The sequence below is a fragment of the Stegodyphus dumicola genome, chromosome X2, assembly GCF_044657685.1.
Source record: "Stegodyphus dumicola isolate Sdum_Otavi_A_Nest chromosome X2, ASM4465768v1".
NCBI classification, from domain to species: Eukaryota; Metazoa; Arthropoda; class Arachnida; order Araneae; family Eresidae; genus Stegodyphus; species Stegodyphus dumicola.
The window spans coordinates 142,002,129-142,017,863 of record NC_140781.1 but is presented as its reverse complement, the minus strand read 5'-3'; the positions used below and the strand labels follow the sequence as shown (position 1 = coordinate 142,017,863).

The 15,735-nt window shown below is 35.0% G+C and overlaps 1 protein-coding gene across 1 annotated transcript in view; it reads left to right on the top strand.

Moving 5' to 3' along the window:
- Positions 1-15,735, top strand: part of LOC118189519 (uncharacterized) — a 112,017-nt gene that overhangs the window by 57,876 nt on the left and 38,406 nt on the right. The window contains exon 4 of the mRNA XM_035360145.2: positions 6,703-6,981. Coding sequence (XP_035216036.1) covers positions 6,703-6,981 — 279 coding nt within the window. The remainder of the gene's footprint in view (positions 1-6,702; positions 6,982-15,735) is intronic.

Sequence of the window (15,735 nt, the reverse complement as noted above, 5' to 3'; positions counted from 1 at the left end):
ACGTTTTCATATGTTACCAAAAATCTGCTAACACTTAAGTGCAAAATTGTCAGAGATATAAGAGCATGATTTTCTGATTTAGACACATATCAAGTAGCAGGAATTCAATACTTTTCTCCCCAATACAAAAAGCAACTAGAAAACGGATTTTGCTCGTTTTGCTAATGATTATGTAATGGTTAAAGCAACACACGTTATGACACTATAGCTGATGCTGTAAATCAATTATCTCCAAACATTTTTCTCCGAAGTTATCGCAACTTAATTAATGACTCAATTAATGTAATTAACTAATGAAAGCATGGTGAATATTTTACTAATCCAGTTCGCACTTTGTTAAGTACAGTTAAAAATCTGTACATAACAAAACTTTTCCACGCCCACTGCTGAAGTTGTTTTCATAAAATTATCAACTTTATTTTGAAACATTTTGTAATAGGAAGTCCAATTTAAAATCAGTACTTAAGAATTAAAGGCTGCAGTAACGTCTTTAGAAGATCCTGTGCAAAGCAGAGCTACAATCTGTTAACAAAACGTTTTTATTACTAAAATTCATCTCCATGTTGATAAAAGTTAAAATTTCCGAATAACGTTCGTTTGATAAGTTAGCAGTTATGAAGCTGAAAAGTTACCAATAGTTGTGGAATGATACCCTCAGAACGAAAAATGAAACAAATCGATGTTTTATTTCTTTCTAAAAAGAGTTCTTGAATTAAAAAAATATATAGTTTTCATTATATGCTTAGGAATAGTCATCCATATACACAAGAGCGGAATATCATATGGTATATTTGTATATAAATGAAGGGATGCCCTGGGCGACATAGTGGCATACTATTTAGTTCAGGATCAAAAACCAGATAAAGTACACGTGTCTTTAGGAATACAGACATTTAAAATCTGTTGATTCGAAAGTTCTCCTAAGGTAGTAGTAGTAGTAGTAGTAGTAGTAGTGGTGGTGGTAGGATGGAGGGACAAGTGGTAGGGGACAAGGAATACGATACCTTCGATTTCTATCCTCCCCGTGGTATTCGTGTTCAAAACTGGAATAGAATTGGGCATACAATTTATCTGCAGTCATTTAGAGTAAAACTAAAGTGGCGAAATCATTGTGCATCGTCGTTATGGAAACGATTTAAAAATTGCAGTTTGGTGAAATTTCGAAAACTCGAATTTTATTCTTTTTAGAAATTAAATCTGAAATCTATGCTTCTTTTGCATTCATCTTTATCTGATATAAAAGGTATCTTTTAGAAATTTGCGTTTGAAAATTTGCACGCATATCTCTTCTAAGCACTGTTTTTATATGGTTCTGAAAAACGTTGATTAATAGTACCTCCGGTAATTTTTAATCTGTGAGATTGAGTATTTTTTGTTAGACTAATTCGACTACAAAAAAAAAAAAAAAAAAAAAAAAAAAAAAACTTTCTTACTGATAATTTTTTCAGTGGGAGCCCCAAATCAAATTTAATTTTTATATGTTTTTTTCTAAATAGCATCGCATGATTAAAACTGTCTTTATCAAAAGGCTTAGCTTATTTGATTCATTTCTCAAACAACTGTTCAAAAGATATTAAGTCGTGCAATTTTTAATCTTCCCTTCTAATTGAAACAAACTTAATTCTGGACAAAAATGCTCGTTCTTATAGCTAAAATTTAGAAGTAAATATATTTATCTAAATCAGAATATGGAAGGAAGGATAATAATCACACACACACAATCTCATTTATTCATTTTCCGAACTATTTGAATATTATAGCACAGATTTAAATCTCTATAATTTTACTAATATAATACTTTATAATTTACTAGGTGCAAATTTATATTTATCATCCCCAAAAAGCTATACATACTTTATATTACAAATATATTACAAGAGTCAATAAGTTCCTTGATCCCGAGTGGCGACAGTGTATGAAGTTTTCAGATGTCATGCTGTCACCAGAATTTACGATTCTGTGGAATCTCAGAGAATACATGGTTGATTAATAAAGGTTTAATGCAGAAATACAGTTGATGTGTGGAGTGATGATGCGCAAGTTGCTAAGGAGATATTTCGGAAATTAGACAGCGTACAAATATTAAATTTTGTCAAAAGCTAAGCCATTCAACGACTGAAATTCTTCAAGCAACCCACTATATGAATGCAGATCAGCTATGAGTTGTGTCACTATCGTTAGATAATTACCAATTGCTGTTTGTAGGAAGGAAATATGTTGAAGATGGCAGTGATGCGGGGTATCCAGTATAAGCCAGAAAAATAAAATAATCGTAGAAGATAAACAAATCATCCCTGAATGTCATTCCCATGCAACTGATGAGATTGCGGATGCTACGGGAATCAGTTCCTTCTCTATGATAACGATCCTAAGCATCACTCTTGAGCAATTTGAGCTTGCGAAGCATGAAAACGTAGTCTTGGCTCATCCTCATATTTCCTCGATCTCAGTACTTGTAGTTCCCCCCCTTTTTTTTATCTGTGCGATACAACAGCCGGAGTGATTTTTTCGGTACCCGGAGAAATTGCTATCGCAGAGACAGAAGTATGGTAGATTCCAAATCAGAAGTTCCGTGAGTCCATCCAGCGGTTACGTCGGAACTAAAAGAACCCTGAATAATTACTCCAAAAATGAATATGCATAACAAGATCATGGTGGACTTCCATAGCACACCAAAGAGATCAGTGTCTTTACTTTGAGGAAAAAAAAGAGTTCTATGCAGCTATGGGAAAGAATAAAGAACTATTTCACTTTGATGGGCGGCTAAATTTGTCGCTTATTTACAGAAACTGCAAAAATCCCGATTTTAAATGTGAAATAATTATTTTTAATAATTACACTAATTAAAGATAATAATACACTATTTATTAATATAAGTATAAACGTTTTCTTACTCCCGTTGTTAAAGGAGAAAGATTAAAAATAAGTTATCTCTTTTATAATAACTGGAGTATATTCACTTTAATTTACCACATATTTTGCTGTATAACACGTAAAACATAACTCAGGCCTAAAGCAAGAATTCAGTCTTGAAGCTTCAAGAGAGGGATGAAGAATGAGATCCTTTGTTATGGCAATCAGCCTTCATAATTCTTATATATGAAATTGTTTCTGAGCTATGATGCCTTCATTTAATTCAAAGATGAAGTCCAGGAATCTTCGCTCTTCACTGTCTGTTACACTTTCATAGCTACGTGATTGTTACAATTGTTATGATGAAAGTCAAATTTCTTCTCGTAACCAAGAATTTTTAACCTTTCTTTCATTCTTACATATTTATTGCGATTTTAAAATTTGTTTAATCGAAAATTATCCCCCCCCCGAAAGTAAGGAAAAAAGCGGAACGAAGTTTTTAAAAAATACAGTAAAACAAGGGAAAACTAGCACTAAAGAAAATAGCATCTGTCCCAGATGGGAGTCTATATCCCAGCACTTTTTAAGAAACTTTTCTTTACTTTTCAGAAACATATGCTCTAATGTCGAAAAAGGTTCAAATTATTTTTAAAAAGTAACATAAAATGAATAGCTCATATTTTCCGAAAATCAAAAAATTAAAAAATACATTTTATCATGTGTAAGTGGGCGAGAAATCTTATTTATTATCGGCACTCAAACGTTCTGCATAGGAACTCGCATAACGCGCTCTTCTTCTAACGTAAGTACACTTCCGCCGCCGCAATACGCGACTCCCTCTCATCTTAAGTGAGTTTTTATTTGGTGCGGATATGCAGCGGCAGTCCACAAAGAGTTAATTCCAATGATGGGAATCCCATTTTCTGTTTATCTCTGTATTTTGAATTTAAATAACGGGAAATCTCTTAGCTGAAAAAAAAAAAGAATTCTTGGATTAAAGAAATTTTAATTTTATTATAAGAAATATATAACTCGTATATATATATATATATATAACGATAATTTAGTTTGCTGCAGATAATTTGATATTAGAAGACTGCTTGACTAGGGAAGACACTAATTATTTTTCGAGAATGTCCAGAGTGGTTTCAAGACAGGTCCTAATCCTGTCAGACTATAAGATGCAATAATTTTGTTAGTACGTCGAATTAAGTACAGAGTTGGTTACTTGGCTAGAGAAGACGACGGAAACTTTTGAAGAATTATAAAATCACTTAACAAACGGAACATATCTTTATTACTTGATTACTGCGCTCAGGCACATCTTCTGGTATGCCACAGCACAATAAAGGCAATCTGCACTCCACAATTTTAAGCTATGCAGTTGCATTTTTTAACAATGGAAAAACATAGCCAAGCGTGAGACGTGGCTTTTTTCAAGCGTTAGCAAGCAGCAAAAAGAGTGCATATAGTATAGACGGAGTATTTATAATCTAAAAGCGCATTGTTTTAATCTTGCACAGCGATTGGGGAAGAGTTTTGCTGCTGCTGCAGTGAAAATGCAGATGCTTTGAAAGGCGCTGCGCATTTTACTACTTTTTTTTTGTCTATAATTTATTATGTACATGTGTAAGTACATAATACCAATTAAATTGTTAGATATCCTTTCAGCTTAGGCAGGAATGTTTTGAAACAGATTCTAAGATAAAGGCGACTCTGTATTGTCGATTCAAAATGTTTGCAGTGCCTTTAGTGGTAAATGGAAGAAATTCGAATTTCTATTTTAGGAATAGAGCGAGAGCGAAAATTTTCAGCTGCAAAATTTTAGAGTTTTCTTTACTTAATTTGGAACGACTCTTAATATAAGAAAGAGATACAATTAAGGCAACATTTACGCAGATCTCTCAATTAAGACATTTAAAGAAATAACTGAAAATGCACATGGAAATTGTAATAAGTCACTGAATGACCTGATTTTAATTTATACAGAATTATATTGTTTTCACAAGACAGTATTGATTATTGGTAGCGACAAAATTATCTAAGACCCGCAATTCTTCGGGAAGGATATACTATTAAAGCAGCGAACACTCCGAAATATTTTTACATGATTGTTTATTCAGTATTATACCTTCTCAAAATAACTCATCAGAGAGATTAACGGCCTTTGTTTACAATTCATGTGCAATATTTATTGTGTCCTCTAAAAAATGGGACCTTGCTACCAATTATAGATTTTCTCAAAACAAGGCGGACAGTTTTAAGAAATAAGTCTCAACAGTTTGCATAGAAGGGCTATCTAAGTGTAAAAGCAAACGCTCCGTGTAGCAAGAGTTCTAGTTAGTAAAATACTCATTATCCTTTGATAAATTAAATGCAAAAACTTCTGCTACTTTGCCTGCAGAATTCGTGGAAATATTCGAGATCGGAATGCTGATTTACGCCATATCCCAATTGTTTATCACCGATCATCAGTTTTGGTAAAACAGCGTATCTTATTGAATTTATTGCTGGCCGTATGAAAAATGTAAATAATATACAATAAATCTCTGAGAATTTTGCACGTAAATGTATAAAAAATTTTTTACGTTTAACTTAATAAATCATATTGAGCAGTTTACTGATTTTAAATTTTGCTTTACGGGATGGTAAGAAAATAATGTTTATAATGTTTTATAATTACTAAACCCCCCTTCGCATATTGAGGCTGCTTTTATAAAACTGTCTATGTTGTTCTGAGAGACGCGTGTAATTGAAAGTGCATATGTAGGATGAATATTTTAAAAAATAAAGCTTGTAACCCCCCTTTTTTTGGTTAGCCTTTTCGCATGCCAGATGTTCAAAGGAAGATTGCAAGATTAAATATTTGTTGAACGGTTGAACGCAGACGCACAGTTTCGAGTTTAAGAAGTAAATAAAAATAGGCTTCCAGACTACACAGTCTTAATTGTATGATACTCTTTAGGGGGAAAAACTGAAATTTTTATATGAGCCGTTTATGAATAAAATTCTAATTAGGAACAGATTATTCCTTATCTTGGTTGAGTTCTTTTAGGTAAAGCCGGTCCCCAATACTCGAAATTGGCAATGAAAACAAATTATCATAATTATAATAAAAACTCCTTTCGCACTAAGAAATGAACATCGATTTAAGGATTTTACGAAACTAAATTTCATTAAATGCAGAATTTGAAATTTTTGCATTTGTACCGATGGTTATATGAAATCAAAATTTCGGCATGCAAAATCTTCTAACGCAAAAATTATATTTCAGAAACTTGCCTTTCTAAAACTGAACACGAACTCTATTTAGCGATATATTTATGTGATCTCCAAAAAGTCAGAAAATTTTGATGCCCTGATGGTAATCCCACTCACTCGCCCCCCCCAAATGAATTAAATAAATAAAAACAAGAAAAGAGAAAAGAAATTCGGCGATGAAAAACATTGATAATTCTTTTCTACGATATCCGTATAAGTCAGGTTAAAAAGGTAATTGCTTGCTATGCATGAGGAATAATTCAAGGAATAAATAAAGAATACCCTTATATACAGCTCATAAATACTTTTATATAAACTGCGTATTTGCCAAATGATATATAGTGGTATATTATTCGTATGTAAAACAGGTTGATAAATTAAACGAAAGTAATGTGCACAACATTTTATATTATTTTTATAAGAAAACAAAACGGAATCACATATATCCATCTAAATTAATTTAATACTTTTTGTTTGGAGCACCTGTTATTAAAATCTTCATGGCAATCTGGTTTTCAGCACTTGCTATTGAAACTTTATTAGAAATCTTGTTTTGGAAACTTATGACAATAAAATCTTATATTCTAGGATCCGAAATTGGCGACGAAACGGAAGAAAAAGACGAAGACACGATCGAGAACATATACGAGGAGGATGAGGACGACTCGTCTTCGGGATTGACATTCCGCAGCCGAGATCACATCGATGTTATATTAGGCTTGGATGAAATTGGAACGGAATATGACAAAGAAGAAGAAAAACTAGCTCAGTCCATATTTAGAGAAATAAAGAAAATTCATTTTACCAGTATTCGACCGATGGAGATGCTGTACAAATACGCTGACAGCACAACGCGGGTTCTTGGAGGTGAGGTACAGTTAATTGCATTCACATATCTCTCTTTTTTAAACTAATCTGAATAATTGTTCAAAGAATATTTAACATAGAAAGTAAGATAAACACGTTTCAAGAGAATTAACTTTCTCTTATAAAAACGTTTCAAGAGAATTAACTTTCTCTTATAAAACGTTTCAAGAGAATTAACTTTCTCTTTTTCATTTTTCTTATTGAAAGACTTTAAGGTTTTAAAAAAAATAAAATTAAGAAATCAAAAGGAAAAATAAAGGAATAAATGAAACTTAAATTATCGTAGATTTAAGAACAAGTTTTAAGTTGCTTCTTTGTGCTTTTAATTCTTCCTAGATAGTAATGGTATGACTAAGTCCTGCTCAAATAAGCAGAAACTTGTCAAACACTGCACTCATTTCCATTCAGATACCGAATTGCACACACGTTGTGCACTGCGGTGTGGTCCAATTACGCTTAAGGTTAACCCCATCCTTAATTTTTTCCTTATTTTAACACAATTCTACATCTAAATTTCCATTAACATATTGAACATTTATTAAGATTTATTTATTAATTTTATTCATTATTTACTAATTTAAAATTTTATTAAATCATTATTTTAAGTTGTAGAGCCATTAGGTTGCTTTTGAAGCAGAAGAGATAAAAAATGAGCAATGCCCTTGTCGTGACTCGAACCTCGCACCTCTCGAATGCGCACCGAACGTGCTAACCACTACACCACAAAGGCATGCTAAGAAGGCGGAAGAAATACCTTATAAAGCTAAATTTAATTCCTTTTAGAAGTTTCATAAATTTTACACTATCTTTCATTTATTTAATTATATCTTACTATAATGCAGTCCTGCAGCGTCACTTAAAATAGCGTTAATTAAAAGACTGCAGGGCTGCTTAAAATACTATCTCACATAAATAACTATCATTATACTTTTCCCTCTCTTTCTTAAAAGAGCAGTTCCACCAGTATCTATAATTTCTGTGACACAATAGGATTAGCAAAAAGCCAGATCCATCAATTTCAAAAACCTAAATAATTCTTAATGTTTAAATTAAAATAACATTGATATAGCTGTTTATGCAAAATGCAAATTCTTCCTTGCAATGGCAATATTCAGATAAATTGATACACAAGAGAATGTTAACAAACTTAAATTTAAATTAAATGAAAAAACGGCACAATTAACTTTCAGTTAAAAACCCTCACAAATTAAGCATCATTTACAAACTTAGCACTGTTTCTAGACTTACACGTTCTTTCAGTATATTGAAAGATCCACTGCTCCATAGCTGTGTACACGAACTGACATAGCCTTTTAGAGCAACTATTTTTTTCCATTTCTGCTAACTCCAGTGTGCATTTCCGGACAACTTCTATTTTTAAACTATTAAAGAAAGAAAAATTCAATCAACGGATTCACATGTTCTGTAGTTTCTTCTCGCATTTCTTATGGAAAGATTTTGAGCTCCAGAAGGAACGAAGCAGAATTTGAAATCAATTACGTGAACAAACAAATATTTACGTCACAGTTTTAAATAAAATAAATTTCTGAAACTAACTCTTGCATGTTAATAACTTATAAACTATTATCATCGTACTTAAACATTTATATTGCAATAGTATGGGTTAGTTATTGGTAAATTTTTTTAAAAAAGTTCTTTTTTCTGTTTTGCAACTAAGTAAAGCAGAAGTATTAAATATATAAAATAATTATAGTAAATTTAAATAGGTTATTTTAACTTTCTAACGGTAAAAGTATAGGCTGCAAAAACGCTTCGACTGTAATTAAATCCGAAACCTCTCGATCTTAGTCTATTGAAGGTATTAATTATTACCTCTTAATAACTTTTAACTGTAAAACTACATATTTTAGCGCAGCCATTCTAATTAATGGATTATATCAAATAGAAATACAGTAGTACATCCTATAAAGGACACCTCTATTTAAGGGACAACTCTGTTGTTCCCTCTCACTTTGAATACAGACCTTCTTGTATTTCTCATATTAACGGACCTCATATTTACGGACATAGTCGTACCTCATATTAACGGACACCGAACCAAAAATTTTAAAAAATAAGATAGAGGTAGAGAAATAAATAAAAAATACAAATATTTTTTGTTAGTAATCTTTTGAGGTTTCAAAGACAAATTTGTGCTTAGTGAAAGATAGTTTTGTGACAAGGGAACAATAAAAGGAAAAGGTAAGCCCTCTCTTTTGAAAACTACTTTTCAGTTTGTAATATCGACTAGTTAAGCTTTTGGTGTGACAGGTGGTGACAGGTGAGAGCAGGGTCCGGACTCCCGGGCGGCTTTCACTGACTATTCGGGTATCTTCCGAATCCCGTAACTGTCCAGAAAAAGTGTGTGCGTGTGTGATTATGGCAAAGCCTCGAGAGCTACCTGCCTAAGAGGAGGGATGCCTTCGTGGAGGACTTTCTAAGGGAAACTGGCTCGTATGCACGTTACACATGATGAAAACCACGAAAACGCCCATGCAGCCAGCCCGTTCGCGGGATTCGAACCTCGGACCGAACTACCAGTGTTCAGCGATTTTACTGCTCGGCCGCTGGTGGGCTCTGTCCAGAAAAAGAATATTGCAAACAGGGGCAGATGGAGGAAAACAGGGTATTGCGGATTCCTACAATAACAATGCTTATTATACATTACAAAGATACTTACATCAAAAAGGGCTGTTAATATGTTGAATTACCACAATAGTAGTGCATCGTATTACATTATAAATTAATAATGCACTATTATAACAGTCGACGCAGAGACGATAAATTAATACGTATAATAATAAAATTTTCTGAACTCTACAGACATTGCAGAGCGGTATCAATGCGCATTGTATTTACATATATACAATATATTTAATGTACAGATAACATAAAAGGTGCATTCGATATATTAATACACTATACATTAACAGTGCACTCGATTTAAGCCATACAATTAAAAACAGTACCTAAACTCTACAGACATTTTGGAGAGCAATACCAATGCGCATTACGCAACTTATAGCTATATACATTATACATTAATAACACATACACACGTCCATTACATTGATACATACATAACATGAAAGGTGCATTCGATATATCAATATAATTACATAATATAATAAACATTAAAAGTGCACTCGATATATTAATACATACTATAATAAAATTTGCTAAACTCTACAGACATACTGCAAAGCTGTACCAGTGCACATTATGCAGCTTATAACTATATACATAAATAATACAGCACACATACATTACATTAACACATTAAAAAACTTTACAAAAAAGATGCATTCGATACATTAATAGGTGCACTGGATATATTAGTACTTACAATAATAAAAATTTTCGAAATTCTACAGACATATACCAGTGCAAAATCGTACAACTTATAACTATATATATATCGTTATACATTATACAATAATAGCACATGCATACATACATTACATTAATATATGCATAACATAAAATGTGCATTTCCCTATTTGATTAGATTGAGCATTAAAGTTATGCATTGACATTGCATTGCATTAAACTGGTATAAAGATATTAATATTCATGAAGGATTAGGACTCCTATGGCTAGATGAGACCGTGTTCCGCACTGCAGAGTTCAGTGCTTAGCGCTTCGAGTTTTTGCATCATTAGTCGTATTTTCCTATGTATTAAAGGTTACTTGACCATGAATCTTTTGTAGGCGGCTGTATTTGTAATTGGCAGAGCGTGGTGGAAGTCTCTTGGGAGTGGGCATGATGTTAGATAATGATCAGACTTGCCCACATCTCCACATACACAGACGTTGGTAGTTGTTAGGTGCCTATCATAAAAGTAACTGGGAAATGGCTCGTGTCCAGTTACGAAGCGCGTTATATGCGGGTCTGAAATTAACCTGTCTGTACTGACCCTGTGGAAGAACTTGTACGTGCGTCTGCCCTGTGGAATGGAATCTCAGTCCTCTTGCCAGTGGATTAGAGCATCCTTCCAAGTTGTTCTTTTAATGCTGCTTTTGGGAAGCAGCACCTCTATTTGCTGCGCATCCATGTTCTGCTTTTGGTGTGACAGGTAACAGGTGACTGCAGGCCTGGACACCCTCACTACTTTGCAAAGACTACTCGGGTGTTGTCCAGGACCCGCAACTATCTAGAGAAAAAAACCCATGGGGCCACACCAGCGCGCCGCCCCGGGCCCCCAGACTCATAGCCTAGTCTGTACCACTTGCAGTTCTGCCAACCAAATTGGGAAAAACCCACTTGCTGCACAGACATCCATCCGCCCAGGCCTCAGTATTTATTTGATCTAATGTAAGAAGTTACATGGCCATACAGGGGCTTAATGGCTCTATTTGGCCTTCATACAATTCTTGACATGGTTACATGGCCATACAAAGGCGTTTACATTTTGATATACATCCTTACATGCTTATTATACATACAATGGATTCCATGCATTGGTATGTGGTCTTTCTTGATTATATTAATATTCTGATCTTGCTTAACATAATATGACTATATCTAATCCATCTAAGACATTACTATTTTACTTCTAAACGAGGCTTAAGAATTTTATATTTGCATTACTCAGGTGCATTACATTTACTTGTTACGATGCATAACACTGTTACTTTGATACGCGTCGCTTTAAGAAACCTAAATGAAATTTCATGTTTACTATACAGAACATTACATTGCACAACATGCATAACCATACATTACATACCATACATACCATACATTATTTGTTTTAGATACATTACATAACTTACATAACATTATTACTACAGGGCACTTAACAAAAACACACTAAGACACAATATAACCTTCATAGTCATACATTACATACCATACATTGCTTGTTTTACCATACATTACATAGCGTACATTTATTACTATAGTACACGTAACAATAACACAATAAGACACAATACATTAATAAAAGACTTAAAATTCATAATAATACCATACATTACATAACATACATAACATATTTACTATAGTATACTTACAATAACACACTAAGACACAATACATTAATCAAATGCTAAAAATTCCACACTAAGACACAATGCATTAATTAAATACTAAAAATTCATAGAATACTGGCATTCCATGCATCCATGCCATATTAAATAATATGCATAACATTAATTATTACTAGCACGTTGTACGTTGCACGTACCAATAACATACTAATTAAATTTCATGTTAACCATACATAACACTGTGTTACATAACCTACATAGCCATACATTACATACCATACATTGCGTGTATTACCATATATTACATCATATACATAACATAAACTATTACTAGAGTACTCATAACAATAACATACTAAGGCACAATACATTAATCAAAACTAAAAATTCATCATAATACCTTACGTTACATAACGAACATAACATGTTTACTGTTGCATACGTAAGGCACTAGGACATTAAGACACAATAAAAACTCATAGTGATAAAGAGATTCCTAGAGTACTGGCATTCAGACACAATACATTAATCAGAAACTAAAAACTCATAATAATGCCTTATATTACATAACGAACATAACGTGTTTAGTATTGCATACGGAAGACACTAGGACATTCAGACACAATACATTAATCAAAAATAAAAAGTCATATTGATAAAGAGATTCCTTGAGTTCTGACATTCAGACACAATACATTAATCAAATACTAAAAATCATGATAATAAAAGAAATTCATATAGTACTGGCATTCCATGCATTGACATGATGTCTTTCTTGGTTATTCTAATATTCTGACATAATTAACATAATGACAGAATTCTGACATTAAATTTACTTGTGACAATGCATAGGTTTAATACTTTAATACACTTTGCTTTATTACACCTAGTTTAGATTTCATGTTTACCATGCATAGCATTATATTACATAGCTTACATAACCATACATTTCATACCATACATTACGTATTTTACCATACGTTACATGGCATACATAACATTATAACCATAGTAAGCATAGCAATAACGCACTAAGACACAATACATTAATCAAAACTAAAAATTCATGATAATAAAAGAAATTCATACAATACTTGTATTCCATGCATTGATATAATATCTTCCCTGATTATACTAGTGCTCTGTCATAATTCGACATAAGTTGTCGAAGCAATACTTTTAGTATTCGCGCTGCGTTTATACATCTAATGCATTACTATTATGCTTCTAATACGGTGCTTGATACACATATTCAAACTATTTACAGATCGTGAGAGATACTAGGTAACTTGGCACAGGTAAAGTCCCAAGACCTCTAGCTTTTCCATAATTTTGCACAGTTTTGGCCACAGTGGCCGATGTTTGATAAGGAGGCGCTTGAACTGCAGATCGTAAGTACTTGGTGCAATAATGTGCCAGTCTGCGGTAAGCGGGCATTCCACCAGATAGTGGTCAGGAGACCATATTCTGTTGCAAACGCATAATACTGTGGGTGAAAGACCTCTGTCAGCAAAGTATGTTGGGAATGGACCATGGCCCGTAATAAACCTTGTGATAAAGGGAACAGAGTATAGCCTTTCTTTGGTGACATGTGGTAGGAATTCATGGGTTCTACGGCCTTGGTCTACCGTATTCCAGTCGTCCTGCCATTGACTCATTAGTGTCTCTCTGGTCTTTTTCTTGATGTAGGACTTCGGAAGAGGCAGGGAGGCGTCTTCTGCTCCTATTCCTTCTGCTGCCTCCTTAGCGAGTAAATCGACAGCCTCGTTCCCCTGAATACCGATATGTGCCTTTACCTAGGAGATCCTTAGCCTTGTTTGTTCAGCGTTTACTCTGAGGGCAGCTTTAATTTCTTTAATGGTTGGCGACTGATGATAGCGATTTCCGATTGCATAGGGGCTGGACAAGCTATCCGTATGTATGGTTGCTGTGTGCACTTTTGATTGGACTGTCCGCTTGCTTAATTACAAGAACCTCTGCTTGGAAAACCGAATTATTTGAGTTTAGACGGCCTTTCCAGCTGCTAATTATATTGCCACCTCTGTATACAACCATTGCGCAACCGACATCTTCTTCCGATTTAGAACCATCCGTTATACAGGTAAATCCCCGGACCTTCCAAACACGGCGGCAGTTCTGGTCTATCAAATAGGGAAACTCCTACTCCAAAGTCCGCCGGGTGGGTGAGGATGCGAGAGCATTAAGTCTCGTAATGCTCCGGATGGAAGTCATCTGTCCCATAGCTACAGGAAATTCCTAGGAGCGTCACCTTGGCTATTGCCGCTTCTTGCTGAGCCTTTAGATGCAGCGGGACGACTCCTGCTAGGACAGCGGCCGCTGCCGTGGGGGTGGTCCGATAGACTTTTGTCATAGCCAGGAGAAACGGTCTTTGTGCACTGGCAAGGATCTTGGCCTTTCTGATCGTCATAGAAAGAGCCCACACTGCCGCTCCATAGGTGTGGATCCTTTCTGCTACGGTCGTATAAAGAATTTTTAGAATTTTCGGACGGAGACTCCAATGCGGGCCTTGCATTTTTGTGAGGCTTGCCGCTATTCTTCGTACTTTCTCTCTCTGTATTTTCACATGGGGAAGCCACGAAAATTTCTCATCTAGTGTGACCCCAAGAAGTCTTAATTCTTTGACACGTTTAATTTTGTTGCCATGCATCGTTATTTGGGAGCTGCGAACGATTGTTTGACCCGGTTTATGGAAAATTAAACAGCGGGACTTTGTCTCGGGAAATGGTGAGCTTCTTTTTATCACAGAGTTCAGCAAAGCATTGGATAACCTGATTGCAGTTATCTTGGAGAATGTCCCTGCGTCTGCCTTTGACTACAAACGTAGCGTCGTCCGTGAATGTTGTTACTTGTGTGTGTTCCGGCCAGGCAAAGTTCAGAATAGAATTGAATGTAATATTCCATAGGTCCGGACCTGCACAGGACCCCTGTGGACAGCCCATGGTTTGTTTCTCATGCACTACTCCTCCATTGTGGATCACTATGAATGCTCGATCGGAAAGATAGTGTTTAAAGATCTGTAGAATGTTGTTGGGAATTTGGGCATTATGCAAAGCTTCCAGGATGGATAACCACCACAGGGAGTCAAAGGCACTGTGCAGGTCCAGACTTAGCACCACTGCATGCAAGTTGTTTTCATCCGCTGCTTTGACTTCTGATTTTATTTTATTTATAGCCATGACAGTGGATCGATGTTCCCTGAAACCAAACTGTGCTGGCGAGAGGTAGTTTACCTTTGCCAGGTGGTACTTCAGTCTTTGGATAAGCAGCTTTTCATACAGATTCCCTATAACTGGTAGTAAACATATAGGACGGAAGGAGGCCGGATCCTTTGGGTCTTTACCTGGCTTTTGAAAGGGGACAACTTGCCCTGTTTTAAATGGTTTTGGAAAGCATTCCAGTTTTAGCAGCATGTTGCAGTAGGTTCTGAGAAAACTTCGATTGGCTTTATGCGTAGCTCTGAGGATGACATAATCGACTGAATCTGGCCCTGGGGCCTTCTTCTTCGGGAGACATTTGATAGTTGTTCTCACCTCCTTTTCTGTGAATAGTACGTCATCCGGAGAGTCCGTCCTCAGGTCATATTCGGGATAGGCTACTTGGGTGCTTACTTGGTCTGACGGAAAGACAGCATCTAGTATGCGTCTAAGCGTGTCTTCGGCTATGGTGAAGCTTGTTGCTTGGGTTCCTGCGAACGTGCGCAGTTGCGGAGGCTTGAAGATTTTGTTTGCCGCAATTTTGTGG